Source organism: Spodoptera frugiperda, chromosome 25, assembly GCF_023101765.2.
Source record: "Spodoptera frugiperda isolate SF20-4 chromosome 25, AGI-APGP_CSIRO_Sfru_2.0, whole genome shotgun sequence".
NCBI lineage: Eukaryota > Metazoa > Arthropoda > Insecta > Lepidoptera > Noctuidae > Spodoptera > Spodoptera frugiperda.
In genome coordinates this window covers 522,692-543,688 of record NC_064236.1, presented here as the reverse complement: position 1 = coordinate 543,688, position 20,997 = coordinate 522,692, and the positions used below count along the sequence as shown (strand labels likewise).

Genomic DNA, 20,997 nt, shown 5'->3' with positions numbered 1-20,997 from the left:
AATAAAGTATTAAAATTGGGCTAATAAATTGACCGTAACTCGGCAAAGTTTTGACAACAGAAACAGCAACTTAAAATATTTGAAAAGACAAACGTTTAACCCAATATCGCTTATTATTTGAAGGCTGATGTGACTGATGGCTTTTATCTTCCCTAGGACCAGAGTTACTTCAGCGAGCCTGAGATTGACTCGGAGTACCACCACCAGCACGTGCACAAAACGAAGGTAAGTTGGAGCGTCAGCAGTGATCGTACGCAGAGGTGCAGGTAAGTGACTCCTGGGACCTTCGAGAAACATCTACAGTGGCGGTTAGCACGAGCCGTGGGGGAAAATTACCTTTACTAGAGGAAAATAATTAACGTCGGGAAATAGTACTTTAAATATTTATTTAAAAAATGGTAACAATTCGGTAAGATGATCTTAAAACTAAAGAATAATTCTCATGTAACGATTGAATGCACTCTTAAACCTACAATAAATAATATACACTCAACGTGTTTCAACCCAATGACTAATTTATATGTCCCAGGCCAACGCCTGGCAGCCTCAATCAATAAATTGTTGATTTTATACAAAACTAAAAATAATTATGTTATATTTAACACTTAAAGTAAATGGCGTTTTACATACAGGCAAAGTCCTTGGAAGTCATTATTCTAGAACGGCATGAGTTTATATCTACCCTACTAAACAATATTGATTTAGTCAACTCATGTTAATAAAACATATATGTATGTACAATTCCATTAAACACCTGTCGATTGACCGTCGTGTGCGCAGGATTACTTACAGAAGGGTAACAAGGGCTATACTTTGTACATAGTAGTAGAAACGACGTTGAGTTAGAAGGCTCGGCAGATGGGTAAACCTTTGTAGTAGTGAGCGCCGCTGTAGAGTTTCTTGGGGGTCGACCTCCAGGAGATGACAAGGGCCTTCTTGAAGGGTTCAGGGGCACAACCGCTGCAGACTTGCATCACTGCCTTTACCTCGGCCTCGGCAGGCTCTCTCTCATCGACCTGCGAAGACAACTTAATTAAGTATTTGACTCCAGTGCATCTTCGTGAAGTCCTCCGTCGGTATACGGTATTTGTGTATTGATTTATTGAGTAATAAATGAAACATCAACTTTTTGATTAATTTGGCTCGTACCGGTATTAATCAACATCGAGACGTTGAATATCGTTTTATTCAATATTAATGTTTGCATTGTTTCCACATTTTAATATGTTGAGGCCGTACTCCGTTATTTCAATATACGTTTTTTGTTAACAGTCAGTTTTGTACAGATTTTAACCAATGAGAACCACTACGTCATGTTATTTAACTCGGCCTGGTGTCTAGATTAATATGATAGATTGTAAAGTTTGTCTACACATGTTCCAATTGCACAATTCTTTACCTCCCTAAAGTTTAGTCAATTACAATATTATATTCCCGTCAACCTGCTTTGTATTTGTTTCAACGAGAGACTATCACTTGCTTGCGCTATCACATCTGGCGATGATCCATGACGCCTAATGTGTTAAAACAAAATAAAAGCACGCAGTACTTACAGTTTCTTTTTGCACATTCTGTACGGGGAGGTTTCCGACGAACCCGGCGAGTCCATTCAGCAGCGACTGTTGGAACAGGGCCTCATCCTCCTTGTTGTCCTCAATCAGGTCCGTGCTCAACAAAGCCTCGTCCACAATTGACCCATCCGACAATGCTACTAAGCCCCTTTTGTCTTTCTTTCCTGGAAACAACATTTTCGTTTATAATTTTAATGTTGAAGGTCGTATTACTTGGCAACTGGATAACAATATATATATGTATGTAATAATAATAGAATTGTTTTAGGTTTCGTATATTCAATACTTCACCTACAAAAATTATATACTTGTTATTGTATTTAGTCTCGTGAAACACATTAAAATCATTATATTCTACGAATGACTGATTTAATTGTTTGACGAGGTATCTCTACTAGTTTCAAGCCACACTGGGAACCTATAAGTATGATCGTAGTGCGACCTACGAGGCGTCCATTCTACCTGATAACTATACATTCTACCCGAATCATTACACGCGTAAAAATGTTTTTTATTGAAAAGCACTGACTATTATTATTTATTATTGACGTACATTAAGGTCTATTTTCGCTCGATGTTTTGATTACCGTTTGTAACATTAGAATCGTATTTGTTGAAATGAATACCTAGCGGAGGCTTTATTTATAAACATTTGGGACTGGCTCGTTAGTTTTGTGGTTCTTTATGGGGAAAATAATAAGTAATTTGATAACGATAATAATACACGTAACGTCTTGTCTCTTATATCCTGGTGGGGTAGGCAGAAGTGTAGGCACATAATGTAACATCTTAATACAACCGATGGACACTTGCAATTACAATGGACTTCTTCATTGCCAAGTAATTAAGGGTCTCGAGTTCAAATTCCGGATTATTGTCGAAAAAAAGGAAAATATGATTAGTGCTAGCACGAAGTCTTTGATTGTGCCTCTGTGTATGGCAGCAACCTCAACCTTTTTTATGGGACATAAGTGGTGCTTATCCGGTATCTAATATTTAGACAAGACACACATCAGAATTAGTATTCTAGTGCTTTTAGGTTAAAAATAAACACATGATTTATTCATGGAACTAATGCCTAACAGAATAGTAAACGCGAGTGGATGGGTTTGATATAGTATGTGTATTAATAGAATATAGTTCGACTGTTTAAACCCCGAGGGAGTTGGCAGAAGTGGCCGTATTTAGAATCAACTTTCCACTAGTCACATGAGCCTATTTCCACGAATCTGAAAAAAATCCTTGTTATTACTAGGAATTACCGAAAAAGCGACCAAGGTCAGCGATAGTTGGCAGATACACGAATACCTTGACCTGATTTGATCACTTTTATAAATATAAATAAAAATAATTCCTTTACAAGGAAACACGCACACACTGCTAATTAATGTCTAATCATTATATTGGATTTCGCTGCAATGAAGTGTTGTTATTCCGTTATAATGTAAGATACTTGGAATGAAATTTATATTTAAAAAATGAAAACTGGAAATGTTTTACGTGTATATTTCGGCCTTGTATTTAAATGTGAAGGTAACACAGTTGTATGGTTTCTGGCCTGTTTCGCAGTGTCTGGTTAAGTTGACGGTAGCTTTTATTAAATGTAACTGTTGAATGTATATATGTATGAGTTTAAGCACCTTTTTTTTACTTCTACCGCCTTGGGCGAAGCGAGAGGGAGTGTCAGACTCTTACTGATTCAAAACCACCCCGTTCCTACTCCTGCTTTTCGAACCGGACCCTCGGTAACTATTAAGGATGTACCTAACTGTGTAAAGTGGGATCTTGCAACTAAATTTTGAATCAGATTGTACTGACATTATGTATACACGTTTAGTTTGCATGGCTATAAATGCTAAACTGCATAAAAACATATTTTGAAAAAGTTTTTAATACCTGATTTAAGGCAATAGTTTATGCTCTTTAGCTCCTTTTGCACCTAGACGACTCTAAGGGGGCCAACGCGGATTAAATCTGTAGAGCGCCCTAGTATTTTCAATATGTTTTGGCTCCGCCGCCACTCTATGGTCAGATGGGCGCTTACGGCTTATACGGCTCTGTATGAGATTATGTTTAGTTTTAAAGCCGCTTCTTATTTTATGTGGCTACAACCTTTTACAAGTTTAATACGTTTATGCTGCACTTCTAAATACGTATTGGAACTATAGTTAAAGTTATGTGTACTCATAAAAATAGTTTAGAAATTTTAATAAATGATTTGTTTGTTGTCGGCTTGGAGCCAGGGGTCTTGGCTCGGGCCGCACAAATATTATTGGGGTTTTTTTGAAACTTCCTCAGTAATAGCACATATTTTTCCGAATGGTACCGTGATGTGTCAATAGGTCTTGGAACTTACTGCCTAATTATTGAGAGACTTTACACCAACCTAAAATTAAAGCTGTAAGAACGCATATTACGCTTCTGCCTACCCATGAAAACTATATACAAAGTAATGGACTTCAATTATTACAAAACAGGCTATATCAGAGTTGTGGCGAGGGTGACTCATCCTTGGGGCTGGATATCGAGTTGCTTTGACACAGCGACAAATATTTCACGTCAAACGGACGTGTTCATTACGTGTTACGTATTTGTCTTCAGCAAACAAACACCCACACGATTTCCATTGCTTTGTTGTGTTGTATTAAAGCTAAGCTAGGTGGAAGGACATAGGTATTCCTTCTATATTAGTTCACACCGTCCTATCAATCCCAAGTCTATGCTGAACATAGGCCTCCCCCAGTGACCTCCAGGTCCACCGGTTGGATATGACCTACATCCAATTAGTTCCTATTACATATCAGATTTTTGTCAATATCAGTCAACATTATGGTTTTTGATTTAAAAATCTTTTAGAGTGAACTTGATGTCATAACATTCAGCTTTTCTTCGATATTACAAACCAACCCTCTGTTCTGTTCCACAGATTCAATATTAAACAATAATATGCTCTATTGTGATAGTTCTATGACATTACTCGTGCTGACTTTGAGCAATATCTGTTTGCTTATTTCCTAAGGTTGAAGGTTAAGTGCAAAAAAACCTCATAAAAGGACATGAGGCATCTACCATGACTGCCTCTGAAATATTGTTACGTTTAGTGATTGGAATCACAATATATGATTATTTTACTAACCTGAAGCACGTTCTTCGTTCAATTCTTTCTCTGGGTTGTCTCGCTTGTCACGCTTGGAATTCCTCTTGAACAAATTGTGGGACACAGTATCATCGATGTACTTCACGTTGGCTGGGTTCAACAGGGAACCAGACAATACCACGGTCGTGCCCTTTGATGGACCAATAGGAGACCTAGAGAACCCTTGGCTCTGTCCAAGCTGACCAAAAGATGGCAGAGGAACTGGAGCTCCAGTACCCAAATGATTAGGTACAGGCTGAACGCTGTTCAATAGCTGTTCCGAGACAAGCTTGTTTGAAAGTTGTCCATTGATGTACTCTTGCTGTAGCTGCAGGCCGTTGGGAAGCTGCACAGGAACCATTTGTTGAGCTCCCGCCAAATTCAGGGAAGGTGCTCTCATCAGCTGGCCCCCGATCAAGAAGTTTCCATTGCCGAGAGGAGTGGCCTGAGGTGGTGGGGGCTCAGTCGCTGGTTCAGTGGAAGACTCAATAGGAGTTCCATCATGCTTGAAGTGGTGTACGTGGTGGTGCTTGTGGTCCTTGTGGGCCTTACCCGCAGTTAAAGCGACGTGGTACAACTGGAGCATCGTGATCTCACCCATTAAACCGGATTGTCCTGCAATTGGATTGTAGCGTTATGAAACTGCATATTACGTAATTTTAAATTGCTTCGCTTATTGCAACACTTACTCGGAGCTGGTTCGATATTATCTTTCTTGTAGAGCAGCGTTTGGTCCTGGCCAGAAATTGCCAAACCGCCTCCCTTGATGACGTGGCCGACGAGCTGGAACAGATTGGATCAATATACACGATGTGCTCGCGAGCCGCGGTACATTGTTGTCTTTGCTAACATTATGCTAATGAGGCTTACTCTGTTGTTGAATCCTCTGCCGACACGCTCAGCGTTCACCCAAATTTGCCACTCGCCGGTTTTTCCGTTCCATGATTGACAGTTGTGGTACCATCTGTGGGTTGGAGTGAGATATCGTTAATTGCGGCTTCCTTAAATAAGTTCTTGACAACTATCATTGTCATTCAATAACTTATACCCGCGGTCATTACTGGCACAGCAGTGTATGGTATCAAGTATTTATGGCACTAAGTAATCAAGTTATTTTGTATCTTATATCTGTGTAATTTAGAGTTTATGTTTTGTATTCCGCAATTTATCAGTTAAATCATAAACATAAACATTAAAATAAGATACGTTTATCAACACATTATTAATAAGGGCAAAGAAGATAATATTGGAATAAATATAGTAGAACAGAATAGTTAATTTGAAACACAAAATAAATATGATATTAATAATATGAAATGAAACAACATAATAAAACATTTAATGATAAAGCTTAAGTAAAATATAATTTAAGAAATAATAATGGACAGTTATCATTGCAAGTTACCTTCGAAATTGAACAAAGTTCAGTTTTATACATTTAATTGCTTGTAATATTAATTCCACTGAAACATCTGTGAGTTAGACACCGCCTAAATAAAGCGCTGTCACAAAGTTTGAAAGAGTCCAAAACATGAGTATATTGGAGAAATTAAACGCCTAATAATATTCATTGTAAAGAAATATAAATATCGTTGTATAGGTCTCTTAGGGTTCTCAAAAAGTAATACCAAAACACTCGTGTTCTCGTGTTTACCTCCACCGCGCAATATGCGCAGCGAAACGAATTTCTAGTTCCCTGAATCGAAAAAAATGACCATAGCACACGTTTATTAAAAAGCGAAACTTTTAGTAAATATCACGGTAACACTGACATGCCAAAGCGCACGGTTCCAAAACACAAATTAACTTTTGAAACTGTTGCTTGTGATCCGAGCCACCTGTTTGGTCCAACTATCCATGGGACAAACAGCTCACAATTTTAGTTTCCGAGTATCGCCGTCAAGTTGCAAACTATGCCTGGCTATGTTCTTAGTCGAGGTTTGATCACAATTACAGTTCCACTGAGTTATGCACCAAAGGCTTTGTCAACTCTGGTGAATTACTTCGTTTCATCAGTTTGGAATCTTCACCTCGTTCAATTTGTCTTGAGATACATAGTTAGATGAGAAAACTGAGATGTAAGTATAGACCGTCTCATTGATCCAGTGATCGAGATTGCGCTTGCCGAAAGTCCTTACGAAGTCTAGGGTTCAGATATAAAATAGAAAAAAATATTTCTCACTAGAAACACGTGTCTGGATATTTTGTATTGTATCCTATGCCCACATGCCCAAGGGATATTACTTTCTGGACGTCTCCTACTTCTTTAGGGATAAAAAGACTTGACGTCATGTATAAAAAAAAACTTTAACCAGCTGTATGCTGTAGCTGTACAAAATGTATTTTGTGTCCCCTACATCACTACTGCTCCATGAAAGAACGGCTACACTTAATCAAATTAAAATGTACACAGGCACTAACCATGCGTAAAATCAAGTCCATTGGAACACAAAGCAAAATTCCAGAAGTGAATTAAGTTCTCTTTCAAATTCCCGGGAGAGAAGATTGTATTATTTCAATATGGGTCTTTTGGACACACGGCGCCGTTTACGTTTCAGCGAAAATGTCAAACAGAATAATTTATTGAAAACAACGAAGGTTAAAGAAACAGAAACAGCATTTTGTTAAAAATAAGCTTTTGATTGAATCATTGAAGCAGTAAAATTATAAAAAATGTGCAATTTGAATATTGTATGAGATGTCGAAAAATATACAAAGATGAATATGAGTGATACATTAAATATCTTGCGACAATCTTGACATACACCTATGTTGCCACTAACTCGTACTTTATTAACTAATCACTAATCTAACTAATCAGCAATCCCATTACATAATATTAACATAAATTTTAAATTTTTATTCGTAATCCCGTTGGTCGGTTACTTATTACAGAATATTTTCGCAATATGTACAACATTATATTTTCCTTCATTTGTGTGTAATCGTAGTATAAGTGGAAGATGTCTCATATAAGAAATGATATGTGAAGATATTGTTTGCCTAACGATTAAGTATCGAGAGATATACTCGTACTAATTAATTCAAAGTTAAGGTTCATTTTGAGTTACTGTATAGTAATAAAACTGTTGAAAATGGCTGCATCGAATTGGATAAATAGTTTATTTGTTTTTGTTATTGTTAGCACAAGGTTAATATGAAAGACAAAATCGATACCTCCTACTTTGTGGGAAGTTGGTTAATCAGCCTCTTCTATATAAATTTACAGGTATTATAGAGATCGACGTTTACAAGATTCAAGGTTTGTTACGGTACCGTAGAGGATAACTATAATATTCTACTGTAACTTCCACAAATACGGACCGACGCAGCTTGTTCCGTGAACAATAAGATCGGGCTGTCTGAGCCCAGTGTACTACAGTTGCCTGTCCATAAGCCCTAGACACAAAGTAGGTACATAATTTCTTCAAAGTGCATACTGGAACATGCTCGAATAAGCACCGACTGCCGCTGCAAAACGAAAGTTAAAGGAGCATTCGTCTGGATATTTGGTTTACGCTTCATATACCTTAGCAAACTTAGTTACCTTCATAAATCTACTGTGTGACTAAGTTAAGAGTACCTAAACCAATCAATAAAAAACAACGGAAAGATTAACGAAAAAATACTACGATTTAGTTTTTTGAGTAATACCACAGGGACCCATGTTTTCAACTCTTTCAAGCTTTGTGACAGCGCTTTAATTAGGCGGTGTCTATCTGACAGATGTTACATTGGAATTAATTTCACTTTATTAATAATCAATACAATACATTTCAATTATCAAAATAATATTTGTACAATACTCATCATTGTAATTGCTCTGGAATACCTGTACTTAACTTGCACAAGGTCAATTGAACATTCACGTCACGTAATAATATTGTATTTGTTGGCCCAAATTATTAATTTTGAAAGTTAATGCTATTCCTATTATTTGAACGAAAAGCCAGCGTAGTAATAAAATGACTACCTGGTTACGATGATGGGTCAACCTTAAGACTAATAAGTTAAGCAATAACTAAATTGAACTATGTAGGTACAAAAATTGTGACAAAATATAAATAGACTAAGAGCAGAGATGCATGTTGCAACCAGCATGATGATTTCAGTGAGAGTTGACAAGAAAAAGTGTTGAGTTGATATAAAGATTTGCATGTCATCACAAAAACAATGATTCAGCAATCGATATCATGTATACTATGCTAAAATCTCGAGAAACGAAGTTCGACGACTGAGAAAGTACTCGTACGCATATTGCGTGCGCGCTGCTGTTACACGGGAAAAAAGAAATTGTCGTGCGTGGCTGCCATTGTTCAAACGTTATGCAACACATGGATGTCAATTGAATAGATTACTTAGAAATCCGGTAAATCATGAGCTTGAAGTGATTATTGTGTGTGCCTTTGTTTTTATACTACTGTTACGTTTGTGGTTGATGTGATCGCGGCATTCGTGTCTAGTGTGTTTTGTGTCTGGTGGTTATACAAACAGAATTACAAACCTCTTTGGTCGAATGATCGCCAGTGCGATTACTGAGCAAGACGTTCGAATCGGGGGTCGAGTAAAGTATTATTAAGTGTTTTTTGGATTTCGTCGATTTAGGCTGTTCTATAATTTTATGTACAGAATGAAACCCACACATTTTATTTAAAATATACCATAATAAAACTTGTTTAGTTACCATTGTACGAAATCCCTTCACACAATTCAAAAGGTGTATTTCAGTAACCTCTATTTGTGTTGTCCTTAAAACAACATTACTCTTCAGTCTCAAATATTATCATGAGGATCAAGATCATATCTCCCAAACAGTCTTTTTTAAGACAGAAACCGTCTCTTTATTCACAATTCTCTAAATCTCGATAATTCGGTTTCTCCAACGATTTTTCTCGAAATACCAGATTTTTTTAATAAGGTAATGTATTGTTGCTTGGTTTTAAAAAGTCACAACCTACTTATATTGAAATCAGATGCCATAGCAATTAATACTTTTCCCGAACCGGGAAACAATCCCATAACCACGTGCTTGGCAGTAACACTATAGTAAACAGTCAATCTTATCAGCATCGGTAATGAACGCAAGCGTGACAAACAATCAAGTTAAGTTGCGTGCTTAGTAACACGCTCGTCTCAATTACGGCCGAGTTTGCGAAATGTGCTAAACCCTGAGGTTAACTCAAGGAGCTAGATACAGCAGTAACACTCAAGTCATTATCACTGACATGTCTAGTGACCTAGTAAACAACCAGTGCGTGACACAAAACATTATGCTTGCCAAATACTGAAGAAGATTGGAACAGTGTCACAATGCATAAACACCGCTGTAAGCATTCGGAACATTTGGGATACCTCGTTACTTCACTATCCTAACATTACCATTACCCAAACATTTGATCAATCTGGTAAACCTGAAGAGGTTTTCATTCAAGTCAAAAGCGTTTGTTTTCGAAAAACTACGGAGTACTCGTATCTACGGGTATACTTGTTAATCAAAGCCGTTTGTCTATAGATAGAATGGGAGTCGGTATGCGAAACCGGATCGCTGGAAAACGTTGGCTGTTATTACTTAGAGTATCTAGATTTTTTTCCGCACAAAGAATATTTCAGAACCAAACAAATATAAGGATATTTGTGAATTAACCTAAGCGTAGACCAAGCTAATAGGTATTCTGGGGATAATAGGACCTCCCAATTGTACAAACAACAGGAACACGGTGATACGGGAGGTTATAAGAATTTAATAATATAATTATATGTTTTCAGGAAAATAAAATGTCTAATAAACTTGCACGTCCCACCTTTTAATTCCCAAGGGAGTAGGTAGAGGTACGTCTTAGGTTCTTATGACACCCACCTTCATCAATTAGTATGATCGAAGTAGGTGACGCACAATTCCGGAACTCATACTATTAATAAGAATTCACAATAAATAATGTGGGGCAAAATAGAGAGGTAAAAGCTGTCGCCATAAATTCGTAGGTGTTTCTTAAATATGTAGCTCATAATTGACAATTTCTATTAATAAATCGACTCCGAATATACCATCAAACTTCACTGAACAGAATATTTTATACGTCAATGCTACCCAGAGCGGCATTTAAATAATTAATTTTGTAACTTGAGTGAATTTGGTCGAACTTGAAAACTTAGTTTATTGCGGTTTCGGTAAACGTGGGGTTTTGTGTTACCTGTACTTATTTATTCTGTGTATTACAATTAAATGATATAGGTCTTTTTTTTTTGGAAATATGTAATGGAGTTTTCAGGGTTGATAAGGCTTTCTGTAAAATTTTGGAATTAGTTACAGAGTAGGTTTGAAGGTAACACCTTCATATCTACGACGTAGAATTAATGATACTACATAGATATAATGACGCCAAAAATAAGCATACATTTTAGATTTATATACCCATATCAGTAGGGAATTGACGCCGTACCTAATCCTAACCTAATCACAAACCAATGGTGGTTTGGTCAAATGCAAATTGGTAGCATATCAAACATAAAGTGCTTTTGTCTATTATTACTTCGACTTCCTTCAATAAAATAGTTATATGAGTTGCTTTATTTCATTGTGTACCTGTCGTACTGCGTACATAACGAAACCCATTAGATCGTTGTATTGTCTCTTGCAACATGATGCCACAACGTATAGTGACGGAAGGAGACCAACATTGAAATAAACTTGTGGAGCTCATTTCATATTCTACCATAAGTTATTAATCCGCTTTAATCGAGCAAAAGAGGGAAAACTGATACCTAGTCCTAATTTATACGTTTTAACAAAAAAAGCTGCTTTTCACGATTGTAGTGCAAACCTACCCTGAAACAATACGTTTTTTAACATTGTCAAATGTTTGTTCGTTGACGTGATAGACATACCTACATATTTAAAATATTCTAAAATATATATATATGCACTGTGTAGTGTATGAATAGTTCGTTGTGAAAAAGCTATAGATTCATATTGAAACAGAAAAAAAATGTTGCATAGTGTAATTGAATTACAGGATTGATTTTCTATACATACGTGCATATTTGTCATTCATTGCAAAACACTGTTGGTGATCTCTGGTCAGGCATTGTTGGTGGAGCTGCGGACTACCTAGCGGGGGGCGGGCTCCGGCTCGAAAAGCAGGAGTAGGAAGGGGGTGGTTTTGACTCAGTAAGAGTCTGACACTCTTCGCCTCGCCCAAGGCGGGAGAAGTCATTGAATGACTTTCCCATTAAAAAAGGGCATAGTTGGTACCCTACACGTATTATTTGCATCTCTTCAAACTGTAGTTGAGAATAGATCTCTGCTTGAGTATCGTGCTACAATACCTGCCTTGCTATCGTAGTTGTGTTTGCATTCTCTGCGATGCGAAGGCATTCCCTCGTGTACCACAAAGGGGTTGGTTTCAGCTCAATCTGTTACACAGCAATCTGTGTAATGGCTAGGTAAAGACAATTTTATTACATGGATAAACATGACGTACGTGGTGGAAAGTAGGTGTTCAATTGTATGTACCTGTGGCCTCATTAAAAATACCTTGCTCTTTAAAAAGGCCAACAATGCTTTTGTGATGTTGGAGATGCTTCTGGGCGGCGCTAATTGCTTACCATTACATGATTTGGCTACTTGTTTGCCTACTAATATGGTACATGCGAAAGTTTGTACGTTTATTACTCCTTCACGATAAAACGGCTGATGGGATCGATATAAAATTTGGAACAGGGTTGGAATATGGTCTGGAATAGCACAGGCCTCTTTTTATCCCAAGGGAACGTGGGCGAAGTCGCTTTCAGAATAGCTAGTATTGCATAAAAAATAACTTTGCACAGAATTGTAAAGATTATAAGTACCGTACCGCAGACCGCTGCGTTGTATTTATTTTGCAATGGTAGTGGACATTACTCAGTCAGTCAGTGATCATTAATATTACATAAATATACATGAAACTGTCATCGTCATCAGTAACATTGGATAATCTAGCAATAAATTAAAATTAATGAATATGTTTATCCGATGCCATACAAAGTTACTAAACTATTAATAAACACTTTAAGACTGATTTACATAATGTATTTCAAATAACTTTTTTTTCTATAAAAAGACTATACAAATACCGTTACTATTTTGTATTTCTAAAATTAATGTATCCAATCTTCTAATTATAATATCAAATACATTACTAAGTTTCATCTAGTGCTTGAATTTGAAGCGTAAGAAAAACCAAAAATAGCTAGAAAGGCTATGTAAATTAAACTATCCTGTTAAATAGATCGATAATAATTTAGCGATACTTAAACAATTATGTAACATTTTGCTCGGCATTGCAATGTGATTGACGGCGCGTTTATAAAATTCTTGTACTTATTACTCTTAGTATCTTGTTTTTATAAAATATTATAAACATGGTAAGCCGTGTCTGAGAATGTTAAATATTGTTACTTAAAATGTTGTTTTTATATTTTAACCTAAGCAAGAAGAGCGTTTTATCATTTTCTAAATACCTTGAGAATGTAACAAAAAACTTATCGGTGCGTCTCCAGACCCCTGGAGACATCATTTCTGTATCAACCTTCTGCATAGACATAGCGTAACAGAGTTGCGCTTTACATCTATTCCATACTGCAGCTTTGTAGCCAGATATTAGATAACTGAGATTACATTTGTTGAAATAAATTATCACCATGATTTGATAGCATTTAATACTTTATGAGAATGATCTTGTAGGAAGCTTAAAGTAACTCTTTATTTATTCATTTAAACTTTATTGGTATTTGATATTGTGCACAAATTAATCCTTGGTTCAAGTAGAGACATCAGCGAAATGTACAAAATATATCTGGCGACAAATAAACGTCGAACCGGCCGTAGTAAAACAAATATTGAAAACAATACCTTGTTTTATTTGGTTGGATAAATTCATTAATTAAAGAGATTGTAATGGGCAGCTTATTGAAATTCCGTTGGTTCATGCCTTGCATTATGAGAATATTAAGGTTCAAAATTAATCGATCGATTAACTCATCGGTATGCCAGTACTTTAGGGCGCGGTTGATAATCGGATACAGTCTAATAAGTGGTAATTAGATAACTAGGTGAATTACAACTGTGTTTTTGTAGAGGTTCGAAGTACTTAGTTACGCATTGATGGCCACGCTTGGATAGTTCCAGAAGTTACTTATAAATTATTTTAACAATAAATTCTTATCTCTCTAGCTAAGGGTACAAAGTTTATTTTTCATTGCATGTCATTATCAGTATGGATCGGATTAAATTTTTAAGTAGTTTATCCAACAGTAACAACCCTCTACCAACTACTTCTAGAATCGTAGCAAATCTGTATCGAAGCGAAATTTCCTTTTTGAGTGAAAAGTTTAAGAAGTCCTGTTGTCGAATTTAACGATAATTTGCGCGATATACTTCATATAGGTACCTACCAAATGTTTTTTCCGTGTAAAATGTGAATAGTATATTTACTGTTACCGTGCTTTGGTGTTTGTTATTCCTATTTAATCGTGTTATGGGTGCTAGACTAGCCACCTATCTTACCTAAACATCAAACATATTGACAGACAGACATTGAATTACGAACTGTGTTCAAACTGATTAATGTCCAATCATTGAAGTTTTTATTCAAGTCGTAACTACTTGAATACAGGTTATACTACTATAACGTAATTAATGCAATATTTCGCATTGCTTACAACGTCCATCAATACAAACAGTAACAAATTAAAGTGAGTGGCACACCTAATTTTTGTAATCATTCAGCACGCACCTCGCTTTGACGGACTAATCACGGCAGTTAGCGGGAGGTGCACGTATGAACAACAATGTGTCGGCCAATCAGAGCGTATCATCTGCCGTGCGGATTGACCGTCGTCGTGGCGACACAAGAATCACGGATGCAATACAACCACGTGTCCCTAATTGTACCATTGTCTAAACGTTGTGAATTATAATATATTTTGACACCAAGCTAGTGTGTGGAAAGTGCAACTTTCTAATCCTTTTATCGGCATTTCGTCGCTTTGTATGACTTGTTAATGCATACAGGTTTTACACGTGACTGCATGAATGCAGGTTGAATTTTAAGTCCTCTATTGAGAAGATATCGATTTCTATTTCATCGCCACAATCTCGATTCCGTGCCTAGACAACACGATCATTTATTCGCCTAACGATTCATATAAAAGCTTTAGCACTGATTTAGGTAAATCCATCTTGTTCGACAATGTTTATAATAATATAGTCAAGCATTTTTGATACTTACTGGTTTAGCTTTAGAGGATAGTTCAGTCTAAAGAAAGTCTGTCCATGGACAGCCATGCTGAAATAGCTCGCTTCCTCAGTGTTTGATATCCAGGCTGATATCTCCCTCGGGTTGTCTCCGACTGCAAACAAAAGATATTTCTACTTAGTTGAGTATTTTAATCAGGATTGCATCTCGATAACAATAAAAACTTTTACCGCTGAATATTACTGATTTTTGTACCAGTTGGTTAATGTTGTGATCTTCATAAAGATTTATTGGATTTTGCACGAACAGTTTTTGCTGTAAAACAAAGGTAATTGAAATTCGTATCTTTACAAAATTTCTATTATTGTATTGTTGATTACTACTAATGGAAATCTAGAATGGCTATCATGGCACTTACAAAAAACATAAGAAGTTAATTTCACCATCAAAATTTGATACATAAGTCAAAGTCACATAGTTATCTTATAGGTTTATAGGTATAAAAATATCCCTTATAGGTGAAGATGGTGGCTACCAGTGTGATTTGAGGGAGGTGAAATCCCACACTCATTACTCTTTAGGGAGGTGAGATTCTCAAACTCTTTAGTCTTTAAGAAGGTGAGAATTCCACACTTCTTAATCTTTTTCTCCATAAAGCTGAGTGTCTTTTGAAGGTTTCCCCCGTCATTATAAGAAGATCCTGAAATATAGATTCCATCCATCCAGTCTAGGAACTTCTGCTATTTTTGGATTGTTTTAAATGTGTCACTATTTCAATATCTACGGCCTTCGCCTGGTTTCATAGCAGTCCTCTATCTTCATTCTATTTTAATAAAATGCAGTCGGCATTTTAATCGTCCGTCGTTTTAGCTGACGGGCTCAAATAAATTTAAATTTTACAAGAATGATCCAAAAATCTTAACAATCAATATCATTAAGATAGTTCTCGAGTTATGACTTGTGAGCAGAGTAGACTTTGTACTATTTACTTGAAGGTTGATATCTAACAGCTATATATAATATGGGAATCATTATTACGTACTCATAAATATTAACCGGTACTTAATGATTTCCTAAACATTTGTTTTTAGGTACTAATCTACCTTGACACACTTTTTATTTTTTATATTATTTACTAGCGGCCTGTTTCGGTTTTACTCGGTTGCTCTTCTGTAACTTTCCTAGAGATCTATGTTTAATATGCTTACGCCATATATTTACTTTTGGATTGAAACCTCCTTTTAAGTTTTTTTCACAATCTTCTTATTTGAAAGGTTAAAGTCTCAGGTTAAATGGCTCTTTAACTTATAAGTTAATCAATATTTGTTTACATAATATGATTGGTTACTCATAAAACTCGTTACACGGCCATGTAAAGATAAAATTCAATCTTGTATTATTTATTTCTTGTTCAATGACAAAATATACTCATTTGTCAATGTTTAAACGCAGAGGAAATAAAAATAAAATCAAGATCGAAAAACTATTTTGTATTTTTTGTCAATGAAATTGTAATAAATTATTATGATCTACATTCAACTAGTTCTTTCCTTGCTAATTAAGATATTCCATCAGTTGGGCGAATTATTTATCACACTAATGGACACAAGTGAAAGCTGTATAATACATTAAAATAAGAGTTTAAAATCGTCTAAACTGATTTAATATGCAATCATCAGGTTGTCATTCTTAGTGTCAAGATAAATTTAAACTTATTCATATCACAAAAATAATCCATTTAAATTGATAATTCATTATGCAGCAAGCTGACCAAGAGTCCATCACTAGTGTTGATGTTATTCCAATGTGCGTCATCACGTCGGCTCCAAGTAATTGAAATTTCAAGTAGCCCACCTCTATCCGATTGACGTGCAGTGACATCTTTCAGTTCCATTTCGAATTTTTAATGCAATTATTGAATAAATTGGACGTCACACGTGTGGAAGGACACCAGTTATAGTAATTAATCATCTCGAGTGACAACCGCAATTGGACTATTAATTTAGTGGGGACATTTAGGGCAGTATAGTGGGGTATTTTGTTATTAAATGGGAGCTAATTTACTATTAGTGGGGAATGTGAATGCATTCATTTTAGCTCGTATTACAAATTGTGTGAGGACATCACTGAAAGATGGGATAACTCACTAGTGTAGAGTTAACTGAAATAATAAAGTCAGCAAGCAAAAGAAAACACAATAAAGAATATTTTCTCTATGAGACATTTTCTTTTCCTTTCTTTAGATATAACACAGAGCGCTGCGGTCTTCCGAAGACTTATAAATAAGCCAATAGCAGTTACAACCACTTCGCAGTATCCTCAGCTAGGCAGCTAGTTAAATGAAGGTTCCATAATAAAATCTATTAAACGACGTCTGCTATGTAACAGTAGCCGTTTTAATTAACTAAGGGAAACTATAGTAATAAAGGTTTTCCAGAGACAGTTATTTATTCTGCTACTTAAATAACATGGCCGTAGAAAAATGAAAGAACTGTAAGTTGATACATTATTTGTTGTGGTAGAGTTTGTTGTTATTTATGTAGGGAGATATCGTTGTTATTTGTATTGTTATTAACAATTAAAGCGGAGTATAGATTTAAGGCTGAGCCACCATTTGTGGTTATATAGGCACTGTTACGAAGGTATACAGTGTCAACCTGTTGCTGTTCGATAATTCTTTGATTCTTGATAAGGAAATATATCTTTTTTAATAATAAACCTCACCCCACACTTCGATTTTCTGCCGTGTCGCGGCTGCGTTTACAAACTTACAAGTTCACTTATACATGACACCCAGACCCGAACCAACAATTTGTGGACCACACAAAGATTTGCTTCGAGTGGGAATCGAATCCGTTACATGTTACTTAACTGCGCGCACCACCACCGCGCAAAATAGTGAAGTCGACTTGATGGGATATATCGCAAAAAAACGGCTATGGCTACCTAAAGTCAATATGTATTTATAAGATCTTAATACACTGAGATCGTGCTCAAAGTTTAGAAATAGCCAGTGATGAAAGAAGTAAATAAGTAGTCTATCTACTATTTAATCTAGTTTCATATATCGCGTGGTCCACAAACTATTCCTGCAAGTACTGTCGTTACATAATTCTAGTAATTTTGATTAAATAAATTGCTCTACGTTCATATTTCGTGACTAGCTGTTGCTATGAAACCTTACTTGTTGCGACACTTCGATAAATGTATGCCAATTAGGGTATATATCATAACTAGGATTAAATATGAGTTTTATCGAAGGTACTTTACTAAGTTACCAACCACTTTTGATATTGAAATAAAACAGATACTACTTTTGTACATTAAAAGTGTCCTTTTGTCCCACGCGTGTCTATGTAAAACTCGATTATTATTGATTCATCTGCACTTGGTAACAGGCTCAGTCCTTATTACATAGCTTAAGGACAGTGGGTGCTGCATAGCATGACTGCATCAGTCTCTGCCTACGCCTTCGGAGATTACCGGCATGATGACGTTACGTGATGACTTATCATGTGATTCAATGCAATTGGATGGCGACTGCATCATAACTTTTAATATATATTTTTTTACAAATCAAACTTTGCACAGCTCTCCTGTACAGTTAATCGGGCATACCGATATCAATCAGATTGGCGATATATTAAAGAAAAGCAAATTAAAATGACCTTTAACGGACGAGCATGCAGGAACAGACTAATGATTGTTTGTGAATACGATTCTTAGATCGTAGCAATTGGAGTTCTGTAGCTTGCTCCAGGGGATAGGCGTGAGGTTATGTATGTATGAAAATAATATTCTAGGCTCGACATCGATGTGGTTGACTAGGCAACTCCAGTCTTCTCTCATAGACATACTCATTGAATTAAGCAACTCGATTTACATTGAATTTTATTTGGATTGCTTTTTACGATAGTACAAATGTGTCACAAGATTTGTGTCTTGACTTTCTGAACTTAATATAGTTATGTTTAATGGAATACAATTTCACATCGCTTTGATAAATCCGGGGTAAGCTCGCTCTGTCAAGGAAAACACTCAATTTCTATTAATCAATTAGCATGTATTTCGTTTTACAGCAGAACACTTTGATCTAGTCAAATCTACTTCGAATAAATGTTATTTCTCTATTCAGCTCTTACTTAGAAAAATATTGGATATCTTTTCCTAATAAAATCTTGTTAAGGTAATGATACAAAACTGAAAGAAAACTTTGAATTTCTCGAACAAATTATGTTGTTCTATGAATGGTAGTCTTGTTTTGTGCTGTTTTATTTGGCGATACTTGCTGAAGTAACTCTCATATTTTCTCTGTATTTAATCACGCCTCGATAAAATGTGCTCGGCTGTAAACCTGTTTGAAGGTTTTAAATATATTGTTCGATACTACTTCTATTATATTGTTATAGATTCTACCAGTAAGGCGCTTATTCCACTGAATTGGGTACTGCAGATTTTGAGTTTTTGACATCGTATACTCGTATGTATGTACTATCTCAGTTTATGTACAAACTAGCTTGTGCCCACGACTTTGTTCGCTTTAGGAAGTATAATTATTGGATATATGGAATTTATCAAAATCCTTAGAGGATGCCTACGTCATAGTAGCTTTATGCATTCAAAGTCTTTAAGCCTTATCAGAGGCCTACTTTACACCAACCATCGGATTAGCTATAATTAGCATTTAACTTAATCCAGTATTATAATTGCAACACTAAACTTGAACTATATAATTGACATTCCTAAGAAGATGTAACTATGTTTCATTCCTAGGGACATGACTATATCTAGACTTCATCGGTTTCTGCAACACATGTACAAATGGACGAACGCTGCATCTGCCGCCGTCACGCCTCCCGACAATAGGACGAAGAGCGGAAGGAGAGATAAGTCGAGTTAAATTGTATGACTTTAGCTAACTCGGGCCAGCTATGAATAATATCCGGATAAAATGCTAGGTTACCTAGATGTAGAGTTTATCTAGATAGATAGAGATAAATAGAACATTATGTACAATATCTAACTATAACTATTGCTCAATTTCAATAGGTAAGTATATTATACTCCCCTATTGAAATTTTATTACAAAGTGCACCCTGAAAACATACTTTTTAGACATCTGTGTAAAGCTGACAGTGAATAGAGTTATTAGAGGTGACTGGCTGGCTGAGAGCTTGGAAATTATATATTATGTTATAGAATTAATTACCAATACATCTTACTCCAGCATTCATCACAAGACGCTTTGATTCCCAACTAATGTAACCTCCTGCACTGCGCAGCTGACGCAGGTGACGCTCTCATGGAAATGGAATAGGACAAACAATTCTATCCCCTCAGCTTTTCCACGTGTCAGCAGCAAACTTAAAAGCAATTTTATTTATTAAGCAGTAACAGTGAATTCTTTACCAACGTTTCATAAAAAGTTTATTTAGGACAGATCTGTGAGGTGAAATCCTCTCAAGTTCAGTGAGAAATTGCCTCATTTATTTTCTGAATATATTCAATATCTTACTAGTCTAGACTTCATATTGGAGTCCGTTTGAGAAGGGGGCGGATTTAAGAGACTAAAGGTCAGGTCTTAAGAATATTCCTTTAATTTTAAACCTTAGTGAGATCACAAAAGTAACCAATTTTGCCAACGTTTGGTGGTAGTCAGTTCATCTTCCTAATCAAATAAAATCTTATAAGATTTCCTTGTTAATCGGGTATTCTCGTAAACTGTCAGACTAAAGTTTCTGACACTCGTTGGTCAATACCAGGCTGAATGCTAAAAGAAAGGCACATGGTACTCACCAGCATAAGAGAACAGAGGATGATCACCGGAGTGGTTGTGGAACTTGGTCCACATGCAAAGGGTAAACTCCTTGAGGTCTGGTATTTCTTTTTCGTACTCCATGTATTGGAAGAACAGCTCCTGGTTCATGGAAACTTTGTGTATACTGCAGGTGTCGGACATTTGGTTGGCAGGGTTGAACAGGCTGACTTTGTTCCCGGACCCGTATTGTGAGTGAACCGGTCTGCGGTTCACAATTTTCAGTTGCGGACTGCAAAG

The 20,997-nt window shown here is 36.1% G+C and overlaps 2 protein-coding genes across 26 annotated transcripts in view; one reads left to right on the top strand and one right to left on the bottom strand.

Moving 5' to 3' along the window:
- Positions 1 to 20,997, top strand: part of LOC118263888 (coiled-coil domain-containing protein AGAP005037) — a 355,131-nt gene that overhangs the window by 267,471 nt on the left and 66,663 nt on the right. For all 24 annotated transcript variants that reach the window (XR_004782630.2, XM_035576117.2, XM_035576144.2 and 21 more), the window contains one exon: positions 157 to 225. Coding sequence is in view for 23 of the 24 variants with exons in the window: in XM_035576117.2 (XP_035432010.1) it covers positions 157 to 225 (69 nt within the window). In the remaining variant the exon portion in view is untranslated. The remainder of the gene's footprint in view (positions 1 to 156; positions 226 to 20,997) is intronic.
- LOC118263992 (uncharacterized) overlaps positions 370 to 20,997 on the bottom strand; it is a 45,892-nt gene continuing 25,264 nt past the window's right edge. For both annotated transcript variants that reach the window (XM_035576291.2, XM_035576300.2), the window contains exons 3-9: positions 20,739 to 20,989; positions 14,976 to 15,096; positions 5,578 to 5,671; positions 5,397 to 5,490; positions 4,708 to 5,322; positions 1,554 to 1,735; positions 370 to 1,016 (exon numbers count right to left, since the gene is read on the bottom strand). In XM_035576291.2, the coding sequence (XP_035432184.2) occupies positions 843 to 1,016; positions 1,554 to 1,735; positions 4,708 to 5,322; positions 5,397 to 5,490; positions 5,578 to 5,671; positions 14,976 to 15,096; positions 20,739 to 20,989 (1,531 nt within the window). In that variant the 3' untranslated portion in view covers positions 370 to 842. The remainder of the gene's footprint in view (positions 1,017 to 1,553; positions 1,736 to 4,707; positions 5,323 to 5,396; positions 5,491 to 5,577; positions 5,672 to 14,975; positions 15,097 to 20,738; positions 20,990 to 20,997) is intronic.